At 53.6% G+C, this 23,535-nt stretch overlaps 1 protein-coding gene across 3 annotated transcripts in view; it reads left to right on the top strand.

Annotated features, from left to right (window-relative positions):
* The window catches only part of AGRN (agrin), a 122,054-nt gene that overhangs the window by 67,771 nt on the left and 30,748 nt on the right, over positions 1-23,535 (top strand). Inside the window, exons 5-11 of one of the 3 annotated variants that reach the window (XM_069874668.1) lie at positions 8,566-8,781; positions 9,980-10,204; positions 13,212-13,436; positions 13,581-13,787; positions 19,340-19,561; positions 21,296-21,490; positions 23,108-23,308. In XM_069874668.1, the coding sequence (XP_069730769.1) occupies positions 8,566-8,781; positions 9,980-10,204; positions 13,212-13,436; positions 13,581-13,787; positions 19,340-19,561; positions 21,296-21,490; positions 23,108-23,308 (1,491 nt within the window). Of the gene's footprint in view, positions 1-8,565; positions 8,782-9,979; positions 10,205-13,211; positions 13,437-13,580; positions 13,788-15,382; positions 15,959-19,339; positions 19,562-21,295; positions 21,491-23,107; positions 23,309-23,535 lie in introns of those variants that run through there. The other 2 variants (XM_069874665.1, XM_069874667.1) reach the window with 2 other exon arrangements.

Here is a 23,535-nt window from a genome sequence, read left to right as displayed (position 1 = left end):
CAGCCTCAACTCTTTCAGCCTGACCTCATACGAGAGGTGCTCCAGCCCTCAGATCATCTTTGTGGCCTCCTTGGGACTTGCTCTAACGGACCCATGTCCTTCATGTGCTGATGACTCCAGAACAGAATGCAGGGCTCCAGGTGAGGTCTCATGAGAGCAAGATTGAGAAGGAAAATCCCTTCCCTCGCCCTGTTGATCCCTCTGCTTTTGATGCAGCCGGATCTGTGTGCGCTGGGGTGTGCAGAGGGCAGTGGGAGCCTCCTGCTGTGTTTTCTCTCTCACATCCCTCGTGGAGCACATTTCCAAACTGCTCCAATCTCTGATGGAGGCTGATGAATTCACCGAGTGGTTAGGAGTCGTGACAGTCTGCTCAGAGCTGCTTTCGCAGGGGATTCGTGACAGATTAATGAGAATCTTTTTAAGACGATGTTTGATTTGCAAGAGTGGCTTTGATGTTTTAAACTCAAGAACATGATGCTTTCAACTCCTCCCTGCTCCACCCTGCCCTCGGCACCACCTTCGCCTTGCTCACTACCATCTCTTTTAGATCTTCCAGCTGATCAACCTTGTTTTCCTTGCTGCCCATCCCTCCCAACGCCCAATTATAGACCGTGCCGTCATCTCTCCTCCTGCTCCTCCTTTGGCTGCCCTGGCTTGTGCTTTTCACATCGCTGGTGTCAGCCCTGCGAGGGTCCACGCTGTCCTTTCCCACATGGGGATGAACTTCAGTGCTGACCACTCTGCTGCCCCTCACAGAAGAGATTTGAGCTGTAGTGGCTTTTGGAAGTGAAGCGTGTTCTTAGGCAGCTGGGCTGTAAAAGGTTGTGGCTCATGATGACCACATTTCTGGGTTTTCCTTGCTCTCTCCTCTCAGGAGACGAGAGATGTTTGATGATACTGAACTACCACCTCTCAAGAGGTGATGCCTGGTTGCCCAGAGATCTCTGACACATGTAGAGCTGTGCAAGAAATGGACCTCAGCTTTGCAGCTGCTGTGTAGCTCAGCTCTGAAACCGTGGAACTGAAGATGTGCACGGCCCTCATGAGCAAGGAAGGGTGCTGCCTTCCCCATCCCCTTTGGTACCTTTTGAGCTATCTCTTTTTCTAGAGTCACATCAGTGACAACGTATGGAGTCACTGTCCTGTGTTGTAGGCAGGGAAGTGGGTGAAGATAGGCAAGTGCTGGAGTGAGTCCAGAGAAAGGCAACAAAGCTGGTGAAGGGGCTGGACCACAAGTCTTATGAGAAGCAGCTGAGGGACCTGGGATTGTTTAGCCTGGAGAAAAGCTGAGGGGAGACCTCATCACTCTCTGCAGCTCCCTGAAAGGAGCTTGTAGCAGGGTGGGTGCTGTTATTTTCTCCCAAGCAAGAAAGGAAAGGATGAGAAGAAATGGTCTCAAGCTCCAGCAGGGGAGGTTTAGGCTGGATATTAGGAAATATAACCTCACCACCAGGGTGGTGGTGAAGCATTGGAACAGCTGCCCAGGGAAGTGGTGGAGGCACCATCCCTGGAGGGATTTGTAAGATGAGGAGATATGGTGCTTAGGGGCATGGTTAAGTGGTGGAGTTGGCAGTGTTAGGTTTACAGTTGGACTTGATGATCTTAAAGGTCTTCTCCAGCCTAAAAGATTCTGTGATTCGAAAGCTGGGGCTGAAGGACTCGGGGTCAGCATGGCCCTTGCACTGCTCTGGCTGTGTCGGAGTAAGGTCTCTAAGCAAAAGTGATGGAGTTAAGCTGTGTGGTGTTACTGGCACTTGATCTGGTGGCTTTGCACTTCTGTGCTGGGAGAGCTGGTTCTGATCTCAGCATGTCCTGGGAGGTGGGAGGATGCTCACCCCGGCGCTGCCGCCAGTGCCTGCGTGTGGCTCTCTCAGCCCCAGCCTTTGAGGAGGGCAGGCGGCTCCTTCTCCCTCACCGAGCAAGCCCTGGCTGATGCAATTAATATTGATGGCAGGGAGGGTGGGCCAGAGAAGAAGAGTAAATGTGCAGAGGCGAGAGGCTCGGCTGGAGCGCCAGCCGAACCCATCTCCATGGCAACGGGCACCTCGCGCTCATGCAGAATTAATGCTGGCCCTCGCGGTCCCGACACACGCACACGGCTCCATCCCTGGGGCTTGTGTTTCCCTCTGCCCTTTCGGCATAAGGAAGCCCCTAAAGCAGCTCTGCCCTGCCCTTTGCTGGCTTCCCCGGTCTTTGGAGTCTGTGTTGTCGTTGGATGCTGGATGGCAGCTTTGCGCAGGTTGTGTTCTCCAGAAGAAAGGGTTGACCTCAGCCCCTGGGGTTTATCATTCATATCTCCTCACTCTTGGCTGCTATGTGTGCTTGCTGCTGCCTTGTGTGCGCTTCTTGTCTTCTGGCTGAGGAACAGAACGGTTTGGGTTGGAAGGGACCTTAAATCCCATCCAATTCCACTCCTTGCCATGGGCAGGGACACCTCCCACTGGGCCAGGGGCTCCAAGCCCCATCCAACCTGGCCTTGAACCCCTCCAGGGATGGGGCAGCCACCACTGCTTTGGACAACCTGGGCCAGCAGGTGCTCTCTGGGCTCCAAGGGCTTCTTGCCTTCTCTGCGATGGTGGCTTCTCCTCTCTCACATAGATATTTAACAATGAAAGGATCTGGGACAGGACAAATCACAGTTGAGCCTGCTGGTGTGACTTCAGGCCATTTCCTCTCATTTAATCACTTGTTAATTGGGAGAAGAGACCAACACCCAGTTCACTACAACCTCCTTTCAGGTAGTTGTAGGGAGCAATGAGATCTCCCTCCAGCCTCCTCTTCTCCAGGCTAAACACCCCTGTTCCCTCAGCCGTAAGGCCTGTTCTCCAGGCCCTGTGTGGCCCTTGCCACAGAGATTTGTGACTGAATCTGTCCCGGGCACAGTAATGAGGTTGTTGTGCCCTGTTAGCCTTTCCTCTCTCCTACCCCTCGCCTGGCTCTGGAGACACTTTAAGCCTTGCAAGCAGGTACATCCCATCCTCCTATCTCCCACCCGCAAGCTGTAATCAAGTTTCTGGCTGTGCTTTTCTGATTATCTCGGCCTGTTCGGAGAAGGGATGGACTCCCCTGGGATCTGGAGTGTGTCCAGGCTGGCAAACGCTCGCTCTGCCTTCAGCAGGCGGATCTTGCTGGAGACGGGGGAGCTGCCAGGAATCGCCTGCACATTTTCTCCTCGTCCCCCTCCTCTGGGGTTGTTCAGGTCCCTCCTCCTCTTCCTTCTCCTCCTCCCTTGGCAGAATTCCTACTTCTCGAGCCCCTCTCCGGTGCTCCTCTTGGTTCCTGGGTGATGCTGGGGAACGCAGGCAAGCAAGCAGAGGAGCTGGCAGGGTGCAATAAGCAGTCAGCAAGCAGCTCTGGTAGCGTTTTTTTCTTCTCTCTACAGTGGAAAAGAGCAATTTTGACATTACATTTATGATTATTGTTATTAAGCTCGAGAAACATTTTAATGTGAATGCTTGGGGCTTATTAGATAGAGCTCTTCACCTCAAGATCTCAAAGCACTTGATGAAGCTGGCTTGTTATTAATTCCTGCTACTTATATTGAGCTATTTACCCTCTGACATTGGGGGCTTGGTGATTATTATTATCCATGCTTTTTTGTAAGTGGGAGAACTAAGGTGGATGGGGAGTTGAAGCTGGAAGCAGAAGGTGCTCTTCACCATTCCTGCCTGCAGCATTTGGTGTAAACGGTGGTGTGGCCAGACCTGGAGCTGCAGGAGAAGTGGGGATCCAGGCTGGAGAGGGTAGCACACAACTTAAAGCCTTGCCTGCTGTGTTTTTTAGGATGTGGGGGGATGATGAAGGGCACGGTGCAAGCCTCTGTGTGTGGGGAGGTGAGGAGAGAGAATTGCAGGGGCACAGAGCGAGCCGTTTGCATACATGTGTTGTCAGGGACTCTCACTTGGAAGAATGATCTTGCCACCTCCAGTCCAAGAGTACCTCAGGATGGGCTGGTATATGTGTTTGTGTGGTGCAGCATCTTCTCTTTGCCCATTCTCTTGGCCTTTTACTCCTCCAGCAGTGCTTTCCTGAGCTGCCTGCAGCCTCACACCAGCTCCTGCATCTCTCTGTAGAGCAAAACCTCAGTGGTTTGGAGCCATTCTCACCATAGCACTGGCCCTCCCTGTCAGCCACAGCAGAATCATCCTATTCTCAGCTGTCCTTCCAGCCGTGTGGGGCATCTGCAGGCACTGTTGGATGTGAGGAGGTGGAGCTGGTGCCATCTGCCCTGGCAGCGACTCGTGGACTACCAGCCACCTGTGCCCACCCAGCCTGCTCAGGGAAATGCTGAGCTGAGCCTTGGCAGAGGCTTTCCTGGTAATGAAGCATCCTGCTCCCTCCCTGCTGCTAATTAGGGGCTGCCTGAGGAAGTGTCACGGTTGGGATGGGAGGTTTGGATCTGAACTGGTGTCATCACACCTGGTGCAATGGGTAGTCGTTCTTTCTGCAGGAGCAGCTTGGTTCTGATGAACGCCAGCAGCTCAGGGCTGGGACCACAGTAAGAAATGCTCAGCGACCCTTGACTCTCGCTCTTCCCACTCCAGTTTCAGCTGCCAGATATGCTCCCAGAAGCTCATTTCAGCTTGTCATCTCTCTCCTTTCCCCTTTTCCTTTTTGTGGTTTCTTGATTAGTCCAGACAAGGACTGGAGAAGGTGTTTCTGCCGGTGCCTCCTGTCACTTGGTTGCTCTGCCCGGGTGATGCTGCCCCTCTGCCTTTTAGGAGGAGCCATCCCCTCTCGACCCAGTGTTTGTTGTGAACACCTCTTGCTGTGAACATCCCTTCAATGCAAGGCAGAGCCTCAGAGCAGACCATATCTGAGCCAGAGCTGAGGCTCTGAACCCAGCCGGCTCTTTTCCTTAGCCTTGATCTCTTCTAAAAGCCTTTCTTGCTTTCGCAGGCTCAGCCTGGTGCTGCTGAGGGAGAGGAGACCGCGCTGTCTGCCCGTGGAGTCATGCTGACTCAGTTGTGGTGGGAAACTCGTTGCTATGAATTATTTTCAGCAACACCTTTGGCTTTTCCGCTCCTCTCCAGCAAATGCACTTATTATTGCTGTTATTATTGTTGTTGTTGTTGTTATTGTTATTTATTATCCTATTTCTGCTCCAGTGCTGCTAAGAGACACGGAGAGGCTTGGCTGGTATTCGGCATGGTTACAATGAGCCCAAGCCCTCTCTTTTGTCTCTACAGCTTGCTCGAGTGTTGTATAGATACCTCACTTCAGCTGTTTCTCTCCCTCATCTTCGGCGGCTCAGGAGGTTTGGGAAAGGTCAGCTCCTAGCTGTAGCTTTTTTTTCCGCTCCAGACAAGCGCTGCTCTCATTGTTTGCCAAAAGCCTTGCTGCACCTCGTCTCTGCAGCGCTAGGATGATTTAACCAGCACCGTGCTTCGCTTTAGATCCAGTCTGCTCTCTGACCCTGCTGCACAGCCTTGCCATGGGGCTTTGTAGACGGTTTTGAAGCGCGGTCTTGAACAAGTACTGAGAGATCCCACCTCCCCTCTGCGAGCTGGGAACACGCACAACAGGCTGCAGCCTCCAACGTCCCGAGCAGGGGCTCTTTCTGCTGACTCTGGTTCACCACCACCTTCCAGTGCCTGCCCTGCAGAGGTGTCTGTCCAAGCTGGCTGTGGAGGAGTAGCAGGTAGACGATTCCCTTGCTATGCTGGTGAGCACCGTCTCTGTGCTCCTGTCTCATCTCAAGCTTGGGAACGTGAAGACAAAGATGGTTTCTTTGTTGTATCTTGACCTGATGCCCTGAAATAGCAGCAGTACTGGGAGTAGAGAGTGGACCTCAACCCCTTTCTTGTGAGGTGCTTTTGATAGCACGGTTTCCGTCAGTGCTGTCTGCAATCAAATTTGAGAGGTTCTTGCACTTCTGAACACTTTATCTGATGCCTGGAGTTTATTTGGGCTGTCATGTACGAGTATTAGGGCAAGAGAACTTTGTGCTTCACTTATTGCTGCCTTAGAATCATAGAACTGTTTGTTTGGAAAAGACTTTTGAGATCATTGAGTCCAACCATACCTGTCTTCTACTAAACCTTCTGTCCAGACCCAGCAAGGCGCTTCTCTCTGTAGTGTCTCTACACAGGGAATAGGATCTGAAGGCTTAGTCAGCGCTGAGTATGCTGGAATTGGCCTGCTAGCTGCTTCTTTTTGCTTCTGATTTCCCAATTTTTATTCCTTCTGCATCAGTGATGCTTATGCTTTTTGCATCCTCCCAGGTAAAATTAGAGCAAGAGAAAGAGAGATGTTGGGGGAGAAGGAAGCTCCCTCTAAATTTCATCCTTTGCAGAGCTTGTTGGGTTGAGTCATCTGAGCAGGCATAATAATCCTGTTTCTTCTCCTGGGTCTGGCAGGGGAATTAAGGCATTTGATTTTATTCTTGTTGGTGTTCTGAGCTTGCATCATCCAACCGCATCGCAACATTGGATGGGTGAGTTTTCAAGATCACCTGCTGTGAACAAATAGGCTTGTTCACCAGTAGCACTGGAGATGATTAGAACTGAAGGAAACTTAAACAACCAATTTGCTTGTCACAATTTGTTTCTGGTTTGAAACATTTTTCTTCCTCGCTTTGTCTGCTTCTCGGTCTGATTCCTGAAACTCAGTGAAACTGGGTCCTCATCTGCAGGAAGGACTGAAGTGTAGTGTTTGGGCATTGCACCCTGACACAGAATCATGGAATGGTTTGGGTTGGAAGGGACCTTAAAGATCAGCCAGTTCCAACCCCCCTGCGATAGGCAGGGACACCTCCCACTGGATCGGGGGCTCCAAGCCCCATCCAACCTGGCCTTAAATGCCTCCAGGGATGGGGCAGCCACCACTTCCCTGGGAAACCTGGGCCAGGGCCACCCCACCCTCACAGGAAAACATTTCTGCCTAAGATCTCACCTCAATCTCCCCTCTTTCAGCTGAAAACCATTCCTCGTCATCCTGTCCCTGCACTCCCTGGTGAAGAGCCCCTCCCCACCTTTCCTGCAGCCCCTTTCAGCACTGGAAGCTGCTCTAAGGTCTCCCCAGAGCCTTCTCTTCTCCAGGCTGAACAACTCTAGCTCTCTCAGGGAGGTGCTCCAGCCCTTGGATCATCTCCGTGGCCTCCTCTGGACTCGCTCCAACAGATCCATGTCCTTCCTGTGCTGAGGACTCCAGAACTGAACGCAGCTCCCTTCTTTTCCTTTCCCTAGATCTGATTTCTTAGACAGCTCTGTCTCTGCCTTCTTTCTGACTGGCAGCTGTTGTGCACTGTGCAGTTACAGTTCTGCTCCACCAGCCTGAGCCTCGGGGTGGAGGGACAGGATGAACCTCTACTTGTCCTGCACTTCACATTCCTCACTCGCACGCCTCCCCTCTGAATCTCAGAGCTCAACAGGCTCATCTGCATTAAAAAACCAAAAAAACAAAAAACCAAAACCAACAAACAGAGAGAAAGAGAAGCAACGGAAAGAGCAGGAGAGACTATCCAGAGCACTTCATAAAAATGATGAATTGCTTTTAGATATTGGGCAAGAGAGAAAGAGAGCTCTTTTTTTATTTGATGATATTAGTCTCTTAGTGGTGCATTGTTGCTGTTCCTATGAGCTCAAAATCTCAAGGCAGTCAAAGGCAAATGCCTGGGAATTGAAGTGTAAATGAGCCGCTGCCGGAGCGTTTTATTTTGCCTTTTATGATTTCTCTTCCTCTCATTATGTAGGTCAGTCTCTCTTTCTAACGTAGGCTGTGTGGGGCATGCGCGGGGCGGTGAGGGGTGCCCAGGGGCAGCTGGAGGTGCAGGGTGGCACGACGGGGGGTGAGATGCACGCCTGCCTCTGCATCCCAACAGCCCCAACGCTGCCTCTTGGCGTTCACCGCTGGGCAGAGAGCTCTGGAAACTCTTGCTCTCACTGTCTCGCCTGCAGACCACTAAGGCTGGAGATAACCTGTCGTCTCCCTTCCTCCAATCCAAGAATTACGTTTCTCCCACATTAGAAATTCAGATGCTGAACTGGTCTGTGCTGGCTGCTGTGATTAGTGGATGTGATAAAGAGGTTCGTGCATCTCCTTTAGAGAGACACCAGCCACGTGATTCGGCTGCTTTGCAAAACTGGCAATGAATAAAGCAGTGTGTGTGAGGGAAGACCTTATCTACAACTGCCTCAAGGAGGTTGTAGTGAGGTGGGTGTTGGTCTCTTCTCCCAAGTGACAAGTGATGGCACTGGACGAAATAGCCTCAAGTTGCATGGTTTGCTTGGCTTCCCCACACCTTAAATGCAGCCTACGTGTCCCTGGAGAAGGACCCACCTAAACCGCCTGGTTCCTTGTAGGCAGCAAGAGGTGACGTGCTAAGATGATAATATCTCACTCGAAGCCAGGAGAAGACCTTGCTGTGCTTAGAGCATCCTCCACTTGCTGGCCTTTGCAGTCCTGGTGCCCTAGAGGGCTACAGATCCTCCCCGAGCATGGGTGGTGTGGGCAGCTCTGCCAGGGGAGGCAGGAGAGGGGTGGGTGGGTGCCTGGACCTGGGTGCTGCTCTGCACCCTTCCTTGTTTGCAGAGGTAGCTCACCAGTCTCTGTCTGTGCCCACAGTGTGTCGAGGGATGCTGTGCGGGTTCGGGGCGGTGTGCGAGAGGAGCTCCGCTGACCCTTCCCAGGCCTCCTGCGTCTGCAAGAAGACGGCTTGCCCCGTCGTGGTGGCTCCCGTCTGCGGCTCCGACTATTCCACCTACAGCAACGAGTGTGAGCTGGAGAAGGCGCAGTGCAACCAGCAGAGACGGATCAAAGTCATCAGCAAGGGACCGTGTGGTGAGTGCAAGGACTAGGGAGATTTATCCTGAGCTTAAGTCATCATTGCAGTGCTGGTGATCCGGGGGACAGGGATGGGTCTAATGGGAAGGGATGTGAGAGAATCCCTAGCTCTGCCTTGAGCAGCAGAGTTTAATAAGCAGAAATATTGATGTCCAAAGGCTGTTCAAGAGCTGAGCAGCAGCGTGGTGGGGACCAGCCCTCTGTCTTGGGCAGCTCTGACTTCCCAGAGTCTGCCGCAGGTAGAAGTTGGAGAGCTCAGGCATAAACACGGGGTGGGTGGGCTGATGAAAGCCCTTCCTTAGGTTGGCATTCACCAGCTGTGAGCAAGGAGCTGCGTAAATGAGACCCCAGTTTCCTCATCTCAGAGTAAATTAACTTGACCTTTCTCTCAAGCAGCGCTCTGGCTCGCAATAAATCTGCACCCGGCGCTCCTGCTGGGATTCTTGTCAAAAGGGAGAGAGCGCCGAGTGATTTATTCAAAATAATAATCATAAAAAAAGTGATAAATACAGGGGAAAAAAAGGCAAAAACGCCGGCAAATAAATTTTGGCCCTACCCCGTCAGTGAGGAAATTGCTCCTTGAGCTCTTCCTCTAATTACGGTTTGCAGGAGGTGCTGTAAGGACCCTTGTTTTGCTCATTTGCTGAAGCAAGAGGCTCTCGGAGAGCATGTGCAGGGAAGGGAGCTCGCAGCAGTGAGGCTGAGAGGTTTAGAAAGCAGAGACTCTGTCTGAAGTGCCAGGTGGGGAGCAAGCCCCCTTCCTCACATGTCGTGGGACTGGGGCTGATCCTGCAGCCTCACAATCCTGCCTGCTTCCACGGGCACTGGGTTGGATGCTGCTGTGGGACCACAGACAAGGTAAGGACATGAGTTGCCATCGTGTACGATTCTGGGCACGCGGAGGGACTGGAGCTGTCTAGGTGGATATTGTGGTGTGTTGGGCTTCTTTGTCCCAGGAAAGGAGTGAGTGGGAGAGCATAGGCTGCTGTGCTTATCCCTGTGCCGTGTCCCCTCCTCTCTTCTTCACGATGAGGGTGGTGGCTGCCCCATCCCTGGGGGTGTTCAAGGCCAGGTTAGATGGGGCTTGGAGCCCCTGATCCAGTGGGAGGTGTCCCTGCCCATGGCAGGGGGTTGGAATTGATGATCTTTAAGGTCCCTTCCAACCCAAACCACTCTATGATTCTGCCTCCCGCAGGCTCCAAGGATCCCTGTGCAGAGGTGACCTGTAGCTTTGGCAGCACGTGTGTCCGCTCCACCGATGGCCAGTCGGCCAAGTGCGTCTGCCCGTCGTCCTGCAGCGGCGTTCCCGAGAGCACGGTGTGCGGCAGCGACGGCAGGGACTACCGCAGCGAGTGCGACCTCAACAAGCACGCCTGTGACAAGCAGGAGAACGTTTTCAAGAAGTTTGATGGCGCCTGCGGTGAGTTGTGGAGGGGTTTGCTTTAAAAAATTCTTCCTGCATCTGGAGTATCGAGGGTAGTCCAGGGAGGTTCTTCTCCCTCTGGACTCGGCACTGGTGAGACCGCTGCTTGAATTCTGGGGTCAGTTCTGGGCCCCTCACCACAAGAAGGATGTTGAGGCTCTGGAGCGAGTCCAGAGAAGAGCAATGAAGCTGGTGAGGGGGCTGGAGAACAAGAGGAGCGGCTGAGAGAGCTGGGGGTGTTTAACCTGGAGAAGAGGAGGCTGAGGGGAGACCTCATTGCTCTCTCCAGCTACCTGAAAGGAGGTTGTGGAGAGGAGGGAGCTGGGCTCTTCTCCCAAGGGACAGGGGACAGGACGAGAGGGAATGGCCTCAAGCTCCTCCAGGGGAGGTTTAGGCTGAACATAAGGAAAAAATTTTTCACGTAAAAGGTCATTGGGCACTGGCAGAGGCTGCCCAGGGAGGGGGTTGAGTCACCTTCCCTGGAGGTGTTTAAGGGACGGGTGGACAAGGTGCTGAGGGACATGGGTTAGTGTTTGATAGGAATGGTTGGACTCGATGATCCGGTGGGTCTCTTCCAACCTGGTGATCCTATGATTCCATGAAACAGCAAGGCTTGGTGAGAAAAACTTGCCCGCGTGCCTGCTGTCATCAGCTCCAAACCACAGGCTGAGCAGAGAAAGGTCAGTCTGTGGGTGATGGTGTCTGAAATTCAGACCAAGCCAGCACTTTCCCTGTAGCATTTGACCATGGGTGTTACTGCTCAGGACCCACTGACCTAGAGAGCAGCTGCAACATCTGCGCCACCTCCTTCTCCTCCTGCCGTTTCCCCTGGCTGGAGTCCCCGGGCTGGTTGGCAAGGAGCCTGCTGCTTGCTGGCGTCCCAGGGCTCGCGGGCAGGCAGCTCCTTCTAATTAAAGGAGCCCGACAGGCACAGATCCCAGAGTGCAAACACAGCCCCGCCGCTCCGAGGTTGGCTTCCTCTTTGACTAACGATGACTGGGGATACTTGTAATTAAAAGAAACTGTATTCATTAGGAAAACTATGAGCTCGGCCAGGACACGTGCCAGAGCCGTGTTTGTCTGTGGGAGAGGGAGTGCGAGAAAGTGTTTAGGCAGGAGTGCAAACCTGGAAGAGCTTAAATTGGGCTCTTGCTGCTCGGTCCCAAGGAGAGCAAGATGGGAGCAAATGGGAGGTGAAGAAGCGATGTCATGCTGGGTGCTCTTGGTTTCTAGGGCAGAGAGGAGACTTTGAGCCTCCCTGCTCCTTTGAGGTCCTCCTGATTTTTAGCTGGGCATCAGCAGAAACTCAGGCAGTCAGGGTTGAACAGTTGGGCTATAGAACCTGCGAATACTTGAAGATGTTTGGACTCTGTTAATTGTGTTGCAAGGCTTGAGGATGTGCTGCAAGGTAGGGGAGGAAGTGGGGATGAGCAGTGTGGGCAGAGCGCATGCATCTCTAATGTCTTCATCGTGCAGTGCCTGAGATACATCCCTGCATCTGCCTCGTCCCCAGCCCCTCTGATGTGATCCCCATCTCCTCAACTACATCTCACCCCTACCCCATGGCAGCAGGTTTATTTACCCACGGCTCCTTGAGGCCATGCAAGATGTTCTTGTGATTTTGTTGGGGTTTGTAGAGCCCTCCAAGGAGGTAACACATCCCTCGCTGTCTGCTAGAGTAACTGCAGGGCAGCAGCGAGCACAAGCAGCTCTTGCCGGAGGGGGAATGGGAGGTAGGTTGGATAGGTCCTGCGGGAGCTCCTTCGTCTGCTTTGTTTCCATGATTACTGCACATGCTAAAATGAGAAAGCAAAAGACTTCAGCTGTGACCCTGTCCTGCGCTGGCCAAGGGGTGTAGGGGTGGCCAAAAGGATCCCCTTGCTTGCGAAAGGCTGGGGGACCGAGGTACTGTATTATTTCCTCCCCACATTAGCCTGGGACCATGGTCAATGCAGGGATTTCAGACTGGTGGGGTTAAAGGATGGAAACATTTGATCGTGTTTGTGCAATTGCAGAAAATGAATCTGCACTCTCCAGGTACCGTGCTTGGCAAGGAAGAGAAAAAAACCCAGGGCTGGAGCAGGGATTAGTGAAGAGTGGGCTTGTTTTGCCTATGGCTTTGGTATGTTCATGTGAGCATATCGGAGAAGGTGATCTGGATGAGGGAGATCTGGGTGGTGGAGCAAGGTAGCCTGTCCTGACTACCTTTTGAGGCTCTTCCTGTGCTTTGGGAAGACAGGGAGGGAGAGTGGGAGGAGCAGAGTGGAAGCAGCAAGAGTCTCACAGTGCCTAGTGAACACTCCATGGACTCCAGGTCTACCTGGATCAGGGCAGAGAGCCCTGTCCTTACATAGAGGGGAGTGAAGGCAGCTCAGAATGGGGAAAAAAGGTTCATCCCATCCAGTGATTGCTTTGGAAAGGGCACGTGTCCTCTGTGGAGACATTTTACAGGGAAGAAGGACTCGATGCTGTGGGCCTTGTTGATATCGAGCAGCTCTTGACAAGACCTTGAAACCTTCGGATAAACAAGAGCTGGTTCGGTGGGAACAAGTACCAACTGGGAGAAAAACAAAAGAAGAAAATTATCAACATAGTTAATTTTAGCGTAACTTGGGTTTTTAGCATTCACAGTTGTTTAGCCAATAATATGTTAGTAATAGCCTTATGGACAGCTACCTTTAGCCGATAATACACTGTAGATAGCCTCGTGGACAGCCTGCTATGCAACCCAAAAGGGTATATAAAGAAATGGCTAACTCAATAAAGGGTCTTCGATCAATGAGATTGAGGACTGAGGGGTTTCATGGACTTAAGTGTGTGCAGCTCAGTAAAAAATGAGTCTTTGGTGTGCAGAGCCCTACAGGTGTCCAGTCCCAAAGAAGACATGAGCACACATTGAGTGCTGCAGGGGTTCTTGGGGTTCTTGGGGCCACCTGGGAGGAGGCAGCACCTCTCTGGGCAGGGCATGAGTGTGGTTTATGATCTGCTCTGGCTCTGTGCGCAGACCCCTGTAAAGGCGTCCTCAACGACATGAACCGTGTTTGCCGGGTGAACCCCCGCACCCGAAGGGCGGAGCTGCTCTCCCGCCCCGAGAACTGTCCCCCAAAGAGGGAGCTCATGTGCGGTGACGACGGGGTGACTTACGACAACGAGTGTGTGATGGGGCGCTCGGGGGCCATCCGAGGACTGGAGATCCAGAAGGTGCGTTCAGGGCAGTGCCAGCATCAGGGTAAGTACCACTCTGTTTCCTTGGGAACAGGAGCATTTGGGTTCCTGACCTTCCCACCGCTCTCAGCATGCTCGGCAGTGAGAACGTACCCCCTTCTCCTGTCCCTGGGGTGAACGTGAGCGGCGCTGTCCTCTCTCCTGCCAGACAAATGCAAGGAGGAGTGCAAGTTCAACGCTGTCTGCCTGAACCGCCGGGGCACTGCTCGCTGCTCCTGCGACCGCGTCACCTGCGATGGTGCCTACCGCCCCGTCTGTGGCCGCGACAGCCGCACCTACAGCAACGACTGCGAGCGTCGGAAGGCTGAGTGCCACCAGAAAGCTGCCATCCCAGTAAAGCACAGCGGACCTTGCGGTAAGCACTGGTACGGCCAGGCTGGTTGCCTGCAGGAACTCTGGTGCTCCCTCACCTCTCCCTTCCCAGCCCCAGCAGCCTATTTAAGCCCAGTTTGCATCAGTCCCTTCCATGCAGGCAACACTCCTGGAAAGCTGCAGGTGAGTTGTGACTGGGTGCCTACTCTCCAAGCAAGCCACAGGCTTCCTTCAGTCCTGCAGCCAACAAGCCCTGAATATCCGTTCCTCCCAGTTGTTCTTTCCTTCCAGCGATCCTTGTGTGCGTGTGTGCATGCGTTCCTCCTTGGTCTTGTGTCTGTCTGGTGGTCTCAGTAATGCAGAGAAGACTAATTTGTGTTTAAACGGTACCGAAGTGTCTGTGATGTCCAACTGGTTCCTCTCATTCACCACCATGGCCAAGTGCACATTCATTCCCGTGCAGCTCACACCATTCATTTCTCCTCCCAGGGTAGTGCCAGTCCCCAAGCTCCTTCCATGCTGCCCCTCCATCCCCACCTGCTTTTTCTCAGCTCCAGGTACTCTCCGTAAGGAACATTTCCCAGCACGCCTGCTCTCTGGAGGTCTCGCCGTGTCTTTGTCTCATCTCAGGGAGAAGCTTTTGACCTTTCCAATGGATGCTTTTTTCAGGGATATGTGATAGGATGGGGCTTTGGCTCCCTCAGATGTGGGAAATATCCAATTTTAAAGCTATTACACAGAAAATTCAGGTCGAACGCGGTCAGTGGATTGATTTCTATGAGTTGGATGACTGTTCATTTCAATTCAAATTGGTTTTTACTAGATCTAAAACTGAATCGTATTATTTTAAGCCGATATCAGCTGTATCAAACCTTCTGAAATACTTGGAAATCGAGCCCCACGTTGTGGATCTGTTTTGTTGGCTTTGTGCTCCTGCAGTGGGTTTTGAAAGCTGCCAAGCCCAGCTGCTTGCAAACTGTCAGGCTCCCAGAATCACACTCTCTAAATATAATCACAACTGTTATTTTTAATTCTCCGTTTCAGTGTGTTTCTGGTGGTTGACTGCTTAGGATTCAGTTCCCCAAGTTCTCCCTGTCAGAAAGGCAACAGAAGCATCTTTCAGTCCTCCATCTCTCCGGGTCATGGGGATGGATGGCACCCAGCAAGTCTGGTGCTCATTTTCCTGCCCTATTATGCTGCTGCGAAGCTTTGCTGGAGGTGGGAACCCCTGGGGCTGCTCCTGGTCAACCAGGGTGGGGATGAAGCAAGGTGGTTGGTCTCCACTGTGCTCCTGAAGGCAGCTGTGGGGCAGTGGGACCAGGAGGTGGTTGTTGCAGCCGAGTGGTGAGGCTGTGGTGTCCTGAGCTTTCTACAAACCCTTTCCTGTACCTCCTTTAGAGTCAGGCCCTTGCTAAGGCTTTCTGGATCTCTAGGATGAGCAGAGAACTTGTGATGCTGGTTACCCTGCTGTCCCATACTCACTGCTTCCACCACGTTCAGAGGAGCGAGGCCAGTGGACAGCGGGATATGGTCCTCTGTCCATCTTACTCTATTTTAGCTTTCCCCCAGCCTCTCTTCCTCCAGGTGAGGACTGCAGATGTGCACATCTGCTTGCAGGAGCTACACCCTTGTGGGGTGGGAGCAGCACAGCCTGTCATCTGTGGGTAATAAATCAAATCTGGGGCTCTGTCTGCCAAAGCCTCGGGTTTCAAAGTCCACATGACAGCTCCAGGCTGCCCTGTAACGGCCTCTGTGCTGTGAGGATACAGGAGATGGATGAGCTGGGGAGGGGGAGGAAAAAAAGAGACAGGCTGTTAGCATGGCTCTAGTGTTTTAATCTCTCAGGTACCTGTTTAATGAACTCTAAGCTCTGCTGCTGTATTTTTCCAGCATCAAGGCAAAGGAGGCAAAGCCAAACAAAACAGTCCAGGCCTTGTTTTTAATCTTTCTCTGTTTTTACGCCGTGATAGAGCAATTGAGAAGAAAGGGATGGGATGAGACCAGTGTGGACAGGAGGTGGAGGGAAGGTGTCTGTAGTTGCATCTGTCCTTTCCTCTCTCTGCTGTCTTCTGCCCTGCTCTCTTTCCTTTCTGCTCTCTCTCTCTCTTTCCTTTTTGGTCTGTGTCTTATGTTTTACAGTGTTGCCTGTTTGGAGGAAGGAATTTTGTCCTCGCAGCACCCTTCTGCTCCCTACCCGGACATCTCTGCTAGGAGGTCGGCTTTTCCCCCCTTCTCCGTAGCCAGGGAGAGTCCTGGCCTCTTCTCACTGCTCCCCTTCTCTCTAGTTTTGCTTGAGAGCCCTTGGGATGGAGAGATTGCCCTGGGTTTGCTCCTATCCCTTGCCCCAAACACTTGCTGCTGGAATGGAAATGCCTTGCAGTGCAGTGGGGTTTTGTCTGATGCTTGCTGTGGCTTGACCCTTCGAGGCAAATGAGAGTGGGAGCAGAGGTGGGTGCTGTGAGCCCCGAATCCTTAGCAAACCCCTCTTTGGCTGATACATCAGTCTGGACTGCTCCTGGTTGATCTTACCTCTCCTTTTGCCCCCAACTAACCCCCTTTTCTTCCCCACGTCCTTTTTCCCGGAGACTTCTGCCTGCCTAGGACTGTGATGCTTGTCCCTTTGCTCTCCGTAGCGTGTGTCATGCTTGTCTGTGCCAGTGCAATGGGCAGGGGTTCTGCAGAGATCTGCAGCTCCCCCTTCCCAGTGTCCAGCAAAGCACCGTGTGCCTTTTGGAAGCCCTGAAGAAATATCTGGACTCGGATGTGGTTCTTCTCTAAGAATACTCCTGTGCAGCTGGTGCTGGAGCCCGCTGGGTGTCATGGGCAGAGATCGATGGGGCGTGATGGGTTAGAAAGCAGCTTTGGAGCAACCTGATCCAGTGGGAGGTGTCCCTGCCTATGGCAGAGGGAGTGGAACTGGATGAGCTTTAAGGTCCCTTCCAATCTGAGCCATTCTGTGATTCAAAGCCTCTGCCCCATAACCCTCCAGAGGGCAAGGCTTGCAGGAGAGCTCAGTTTCCTCAGGACTTGGTGAGCTTTCTGCGCAGCTTGGCAGCAGGTGAGGAGGGATCTCGCCTTTGCATGAACCAGGGTGCAGAATGAGTATTTTTGCTCTGGGACTCGGTTTCCCTGCCTACAAGATGGATAAGGGCCAGGAATCAAAGCAGGTCTTGATTAAAGCACAGTTGAAGGTCCTCGCTGGGTAGGTCCTCATTATACTCGCTCACATCAAAATCCGTGCCAAAGCTCCCGTTGACGTCTGCAGGTGCCCTGGGCTGGGTGGGAAATTTCACAGGGTGAAGTTGAGGCTGTGGAGGAACTTGATGTGCTTCATCTTTGCAGATTTGCTTCCTTAAGAAGGGTGAGAAACGTCAGGGCAGGGTTCTCCATCAGGTCAGGCACTTCCCCGCGCTCTCACTGCTCGCTTCTTCCCCGAGACAAGAGTCTGAATTTGGATCTCAAATGAACAAACGTGTTTATTTCATGCCTAGCTCATTGCATCCTTGCTGCATAGTTGTGTCCAGCAGAGGTGATTTCTCCATGCAGGTGTGTGTTTCTGTGTTTAGGGGACGTGATTATGGTTCAGATTCTGCTTTAAAAAACTGAAACACAAGAAGGGGATGAGCATCATCCCAAGGCCACAAAGCAGTTCCTGGGAACTGCTCACCAACTCTTCAGCTGTAGAGAAGTTGGGGGCACGGTTGAAAAGGCTGGTTTGAAGTAGTGGCCGTGTGCCTGAAGTATTCCCCTCTTCCCTGTTCCTTTGCAGACCCTCGGCTCTAAGTTTTGACTCGGTAGGTGCTCGTAAAGAGCCAAATCCATAATTGAGGCTTGGCTGTGCCCACGCTACGGGCTGTGTTCTCACTGGCTGACAGCATGCAGTCGGACTCCTGAGGGCTCAAGCCTTGCTCTTGCTCTGCACATGTGCCACCGTGGTCCTAGAAGGGGAGGAAGAGGGACACCGTGCCCTGTGCCACACCAGCAGGCTCTGGAGGGCTTTATCTTTCCCACCACATTCCGACTTTGTGCCTACCTCGCTGTTTGGTGTTGGTGGGGCTGCACTGTCTGACTGTTGCATCCATCTCGTCTTAGCCGCATTGTCTGTTCCCCACATCCCTTTCGTTGTGTGTCCTTGTCACTGCTCAGCACGGATTAAATCTGTGTCCTTTCCTTGCCCCAGGTCCTCAGGGCTTTTATTTCGAGTTGCAAGAAGCGGGGGGTGGCTGGGCAGTGCTGGGTCTCTCACCAGCAATGCAACCAGTCCTGCCTTTTAGGCTTCTGGCTTGGCTTCTGGATGGTGGAAGGGTTTGGAGGTTGCCGAGAGAAGTCACGGATGCCTCATCCCTGGTGGTTTTCAGGGCCAGGCTGGATGGGGCTTGGAGCCCTGATCCAGTGGGAGGTGTCCCTGCCCATGGCAGGGGTGGGACTGGATGAGCTTTAAGGTCCCTTCCAACCCAAACCTTTCCATGATGGAGGGGCACGCCTGCCTTCAGCAAGCAGGTTGGGAACCGTGTGGAACCACAGGGAGCGGCTGCAGAGCTGTGCAAGAGTCGGGCACAGCCTTTTCTCTTTGCTATCACCATCGGGGCTGGCTGCTCAACTCATCTTGCAGGGAGGGTGCGATCTGCTCTGACTTTGATTAAGCAGCTTCAGTTTGTGAGCAGAGGGCCCCATGCTGCGGGGCATCGCCCGTCCTCGGGGAGCCTCGGGGCTCTGCTTCTGGAGCCAGATGCCCCAGGACTGGGCCGTAGCAAGGACACCAGGTCTCTCCATCCTGACCTTTCCAACAGCAGCTTGCAAGAGCTGGGGAGAGGAGAGAGGCTGTGTGGTGAAGCCAAATGCAGGTGTCCTCTCCAGCCGGGTCTTCCTGGGTATTGCCACAGCGGGAAATAAGATGAGCTGTTCAAGAGACAGTGTGATTCTGAGGATGTGAGACCTCAGTGAAGGAAACTATCCTCCTGTGAACTTTTTGGCTTCTGAGGGTTCAGCAGGCGGTGCCAGGTACTGCGTGATGGTGCTGCAAGTGTCCTGGAGGCACCCAGAGCCATGCTGAGGGGAGCTTTCTGCTGCCTCCTGCCCTGCCCTCTGCCACAGAGCTGCTGATTCAGATCCAGCTTCGCAGGCAGATTCGTGGCACCACTGCTGCCTGGGAAAAGCAGTCAGTGTTGTCCTTCCTCAGCAAATGATGCTGCTTCTTGCTGCTGGCTGTGAGCTGCTGGGGAGACCCAGGCATCGAGGTTTGATGCAGAAATCCATGGGGCTGATCCCACTTCTGGCTGGCTCCGTGGGGCAGAATGTAGCTGGGATGGGATGACGGAGACAAGGCAGGATGGTGTAGAGGGAGATCTCGTGCCTGCTTCCCATCCCTAACCTCTGCCAAGCATGGGGAAGATGCTGAGCCGGGCATGTCGGGTGGCATGGAGGGTGCAGGGGCTGGGCTGGTGCCGAAGTCAGGAGCTCTGAGCATTTGTCACGGCTTGGGGGAGGCAGACGAGGGCTGGGGATGCTGGCATGCGTTGCTGTGCACAGTGCCCCGGGGGAGCAGGGAGAGCAGCAAACTGAGACCTGTGCCTTTCTCTCCTTTCTCCTCTGCAGACCTGGGCACGCCGAGCCCCTGCTTGAGCGTGGAGTGCACCTTCGGGGCCACGTGCGTGGTGAAGAACCAGGAGGCCGTGTGCGAGTGCCAGCAGGTGTGCCAGGGCCGCTACGACCCCGTCTGCGGCACCGACAACCGCACCTACGGCAACCCCTGCGAGCTCGACTCCATGGCCTGTGTCCTCAAGAGAGAGATCAAAGTGAAACACAAGGGGCCCTGCGGTAAGAGTCGATCTCTGTGGGTTCCTCCTTCTTGTGCTGCTGGCCCCATCCCTGGGTTTGCTGGCCCCATCCCTGGGTTTGCTGGCCCCAGGTTTGCAATCCCAGGTTTATTTGCTGGGAGCAGGCAGTGTGTTGAGCCCAAGTGTGACCCTGGCTACAGGGAGAGAGGGCTTTTGGCTTGTATTTTTGCTTTTATTTTAGCATGTTTATCTCAAACCCATCCACGGCAGTTCTATCTTGAAGCTCTCTCTTTGCCCCAGCCCAGCTTTCCCAGTCAGAAAGTGTTTGCACACAGGCACAGCCCCGGCTGGCTGGGTTCTCCTGGGACAAAATCTGCTGGGATGTTCAGGCAAGGCCATGTTCATTGTGGTTTTGTCCAAATAAGGTCTTTCTGCCCCTAATCTTCAGGGTGGTAGCAGGAGCTGGTGCCTGTCTCTCCATCCAAGGCTGGTGCATGCAGCAATGTCCCTGTCAAAGCTGGGTTTCATCCCTTACAGTCGTTTCCCCACTGAGCTGCATCGTGCAGTCCTGCTTGGGAAACGTGGTCCTGAGCTGTAAGGGCATTGGGACAGCAGAGAAAAAGATGAACCTTCCTTTAGGAAAGAAAGACTCCCTCCAACCTGCAGAGCATCCCTGCTGCAGCGTAGCAGAGGGCTGAGGGACTCCGGTCAGAAGGAAAAGCTGCCACCAACCCCACACAGTTAGAGGGGAAAGAGTGAAGGATGCAAATACTTTGGCTGTCAGGCACATGAATTGAGTGCCCTGTAGGAAGGATCTGCCCTTGTCTGCACACAACCTGCCTTGAGCAGCTCTTCTCCCAGCCTGCAGAGCTTTGTGCTGTAGTTAGAAACCTCCCAGCCAACAGCCTGCACAGAGCAAACAGGGGGTTGTTGCATCTTTCCCTCCCCCACGCAAAGGCAGCAGCTGCCACGTGGAAGAAAAATAAGAAACCCCTCATCTTTGAGCCAAAATCCTCATGAATTGAACGGTGAGGAGGGAAGGATTTGTCTGAAGGAGAAAATGAAGCTGGGAATCACTAAATAGCAAGGAGTCAGGAGATGTGCTGGCTGAAGCGTAGTGTCTCCTGCTATGAGTGATGGCTGCTTGGCAAGTGAGTTATTACAAAGAGAAACATCTCCTCTGACCCACAGCGTGTGCGCTGTGCGTGTGTTTGCGGAGGCAGGGTGAGGATCCCACCAGGCGAGGAGGTCAGTGCTATATTGCACGTGTATCCAGCACTGCTGTCACCCTGATAAACTAGGAGAAGGCAGTGTCCTCCTTCCTTGCTGACCTGCCGCGCGGGAATCCTGCCTCTCTCCCCTAGGACAGTGACCACTTGCTGCTTGGGATGCTGCGCTCCTCCTCCCGTGGCCGGGGCTGATTTATCACTCCTCGTAATTGCATTCAGCCCCGTGCTCTCTCCCACCTCCTGTTTAGCTTTAACGGCGTACAGCTCCAGTGACATTTCATCACGGTTACTCCTGGCCCTGACAGCTTTTACGAGTAGTTATAGCCTTTCTGCCTCCCAGCCTGACTCCCCCTCCTCCTGCCACCTCAATCCTTCCTCGTGCTGCGCCCTGGGGCTCCTGCGAAGGCTGCCAGCATCTGCAGGGACTCAGCCTTGGGGGAGGAGGTCACAGAAGGGGGTTTATTTCTGCTCTGGCACTTCATTAGGCAGCGATGCCTGCCTGCCCTGTTATTTTAACCTCCTGGGTTTGTTCTTTTTCCGCGCAGACCGGTGTGGCAAGTGCCAATTTGGGGCCATCTGCGAGGCGGAGACGGGAAGGTGCGTGTGCCCCACGGAGTGCGTCGCCTCCTCTCAGCCCGTGTGCGGCACAGATGGCAACACCTACGGCAGCGAGTGCGAGCTCCACGTCCGGGCGTGCACGCAGCAGACAAACATTTTGGTGGCCGCCCAAGGAGACTGCAGTGAGTCTGGCAAGGTCCCTTTCTTCCCTCGTCTCTCTCCTGCCGGGGGCATTTCAGAGAGCGGATGCTCGGTGCCGCTGGCTGCCCGGGTCCTGCTGAGGTGCCCGGCTGTGCCCATCCGAGGCTCACCAGTCATGGGTAGCATTTGCAGCCCATGGCACCAGAGAAACCCCAGGGTGGGGAAGTGTGGAGGGTCTCCCTAGAGCATCTCTTGGTGCCCGTATTGGTTGGTTTGGGGACTTCCAAGAGGATCGCAGCTCCAGAAGGCTTGTCTAGGGATGCCCAGCAGCCTGCAGTTCAGCTTTTCACCTTGTCTGACGTGGCCTTCCCTCTCAGCTTCACAAGAATTGGGCATCTTGAGTCTTTCAAGCACCTTATTAGCTCCAGCTATACATCATAGGGCACCCTGATCTAGTGGGATGTCCCTGCCCATGGCAGGGGGGCTGGAACTAGATGATGTTTAAGGTCCCTTCCAACTTTTACTCCTCTGAGCCAAGCAAAGAAATTGGTCTAATGCCTGTTGAGCCAAGCGAAGAAACAGGGCTAAGAATAGGTTAATAGCTACCACTGGAACGGAAGGCGTTGAGGGTCTGTTTGGTCACACAGTTCATCCCAGTAGCTTTCCCTTCCCCCCATCCCTTGAGGTTAATTCCTCTTTGCTCTTGTGTTTCCTCCCCACTCCCCAGCACAGGCAGCCGTCTGGGCTGATTTCTTAATGAATTAAAAGCCGTGCCTAAGTTCTTCATTAGGAGAAATGCTACTTCAGTAAAAGCAATGGCTTTGAGCCTAATGAAACCTGTGCAGCTGGGTCTGTGTTCCAAGGCTGAGCTGTGCATGGAGATCCTCTCTAAATCTGGGAGGGAAGGATGACCCAGGGTGACAGATGGCTCTCAATGCTCCATGGGCACAGTGAGCAGCAGGAGGCTGAAGTCAGGATGCACCGTGAGAGTAAATGAGATTTCTTACCCACTCAGCATGTGTGAGTGCTGATGGGAATCAGAAATCACAGAGTCATAGAATGCTTTGGGTTGGAAGGGACCGTGAACATCATCCACTCCAAGCCCACTGCAAGAGCAGGGACATCTTTAATCAGGTTGCTCAGAGACCTGTCCAACCTGGCCTCAAATGTTTCCATGGATGGGGCCTCCACTGCCTCCCTGGGCAACCTGTGTCAGTTTTCACCACTCTCAGTATAAAAATTTCTTCCTTATATCCAGTCTAAATCTCCCCTCCCTTCTTTTAAAACCATTACTTCTTGTCCTGTCTCAACAGGCCTTGCTAAAAAGTCCCTCCCCAGCTTTCCTGGAGCCCCTTTCAGTACTGGAAGCTGCTCTAAGGTCTCTGCAAAGCCTTCTCCAGGCTGAACAACCCCAACTCTCTCAGCCTTTCCTCAATGGGAGGTGCTCCAACCCTCGGATCCTCTTTGTGGCCTCCTCACCTGTCCACTGCAGACTCTTTGCATGGTTTAAATGAGCAATAACAAAGCACTCGAGAGAAGGAGAGGTCTCCTTGCCTCTGCTAGCGTGGCTTTAGTGCTCCCCAGCTCTGTGATGCTGGGTGGTTGGCTCCCGAGGTCCCTGCGACTCCTCACTGCGGTTCCTCCCTCTCGCCCCACAGAGTCCTGCGGCAGCACCGTGTGCTCCTTCGGCAGCAAGTGCGTGGGTGGGCAGTGCGTGTGCCCGCGCTGCGAGAAGCAGCCCTTCGCTCAGGTCTGCGGGAGCGATGGTGTCACCTACGACAACCAGTGCGAGCTGCAGGTGGCCTCCTGCCAGCAGAAGAAGAACATTGAGGTTGCCAGGATGGGGCCGTGTGAGGACGGTAGGTTGATGCTGTTCCTCCAACCGTGTGGGTGCGGAAGGTGGGAGGAAGAGTGAGGAAGGACCGAGATTGCTCTGCTGTGCCCGTCTGCCGCGTGAGCCCTGCGGTGTGACACTGGGACGTGATGTCCTGGGACTTGCCCAGCATCCCCAGCGCAGCAGGTCTTGTGTCAGCATCGCTCTCCTTCCATCCTGGCCAGCTGGGCACCGTCACCCAGCACCTCGCCT

The sequence above is a fragment of the Phaenicophaeus curvirostris genome, chromosome 22, assembly GCF_032191515.1.
Source record: "Phaenicophaeus curvirostris isolate KB17595 chromosome 22, BPBGC_Pcur_1.0, whole genome shotgun sequence".
NCBI lineage: Eukaryota > Metazoa > Chordata > Aves > Cuculiformes > Cuculidae > Phaenicophaeus > Phaenicophaeus curvirostris.
This window is presented reverse-complemented; position numbering and strand designations above follow the sequence as displayed.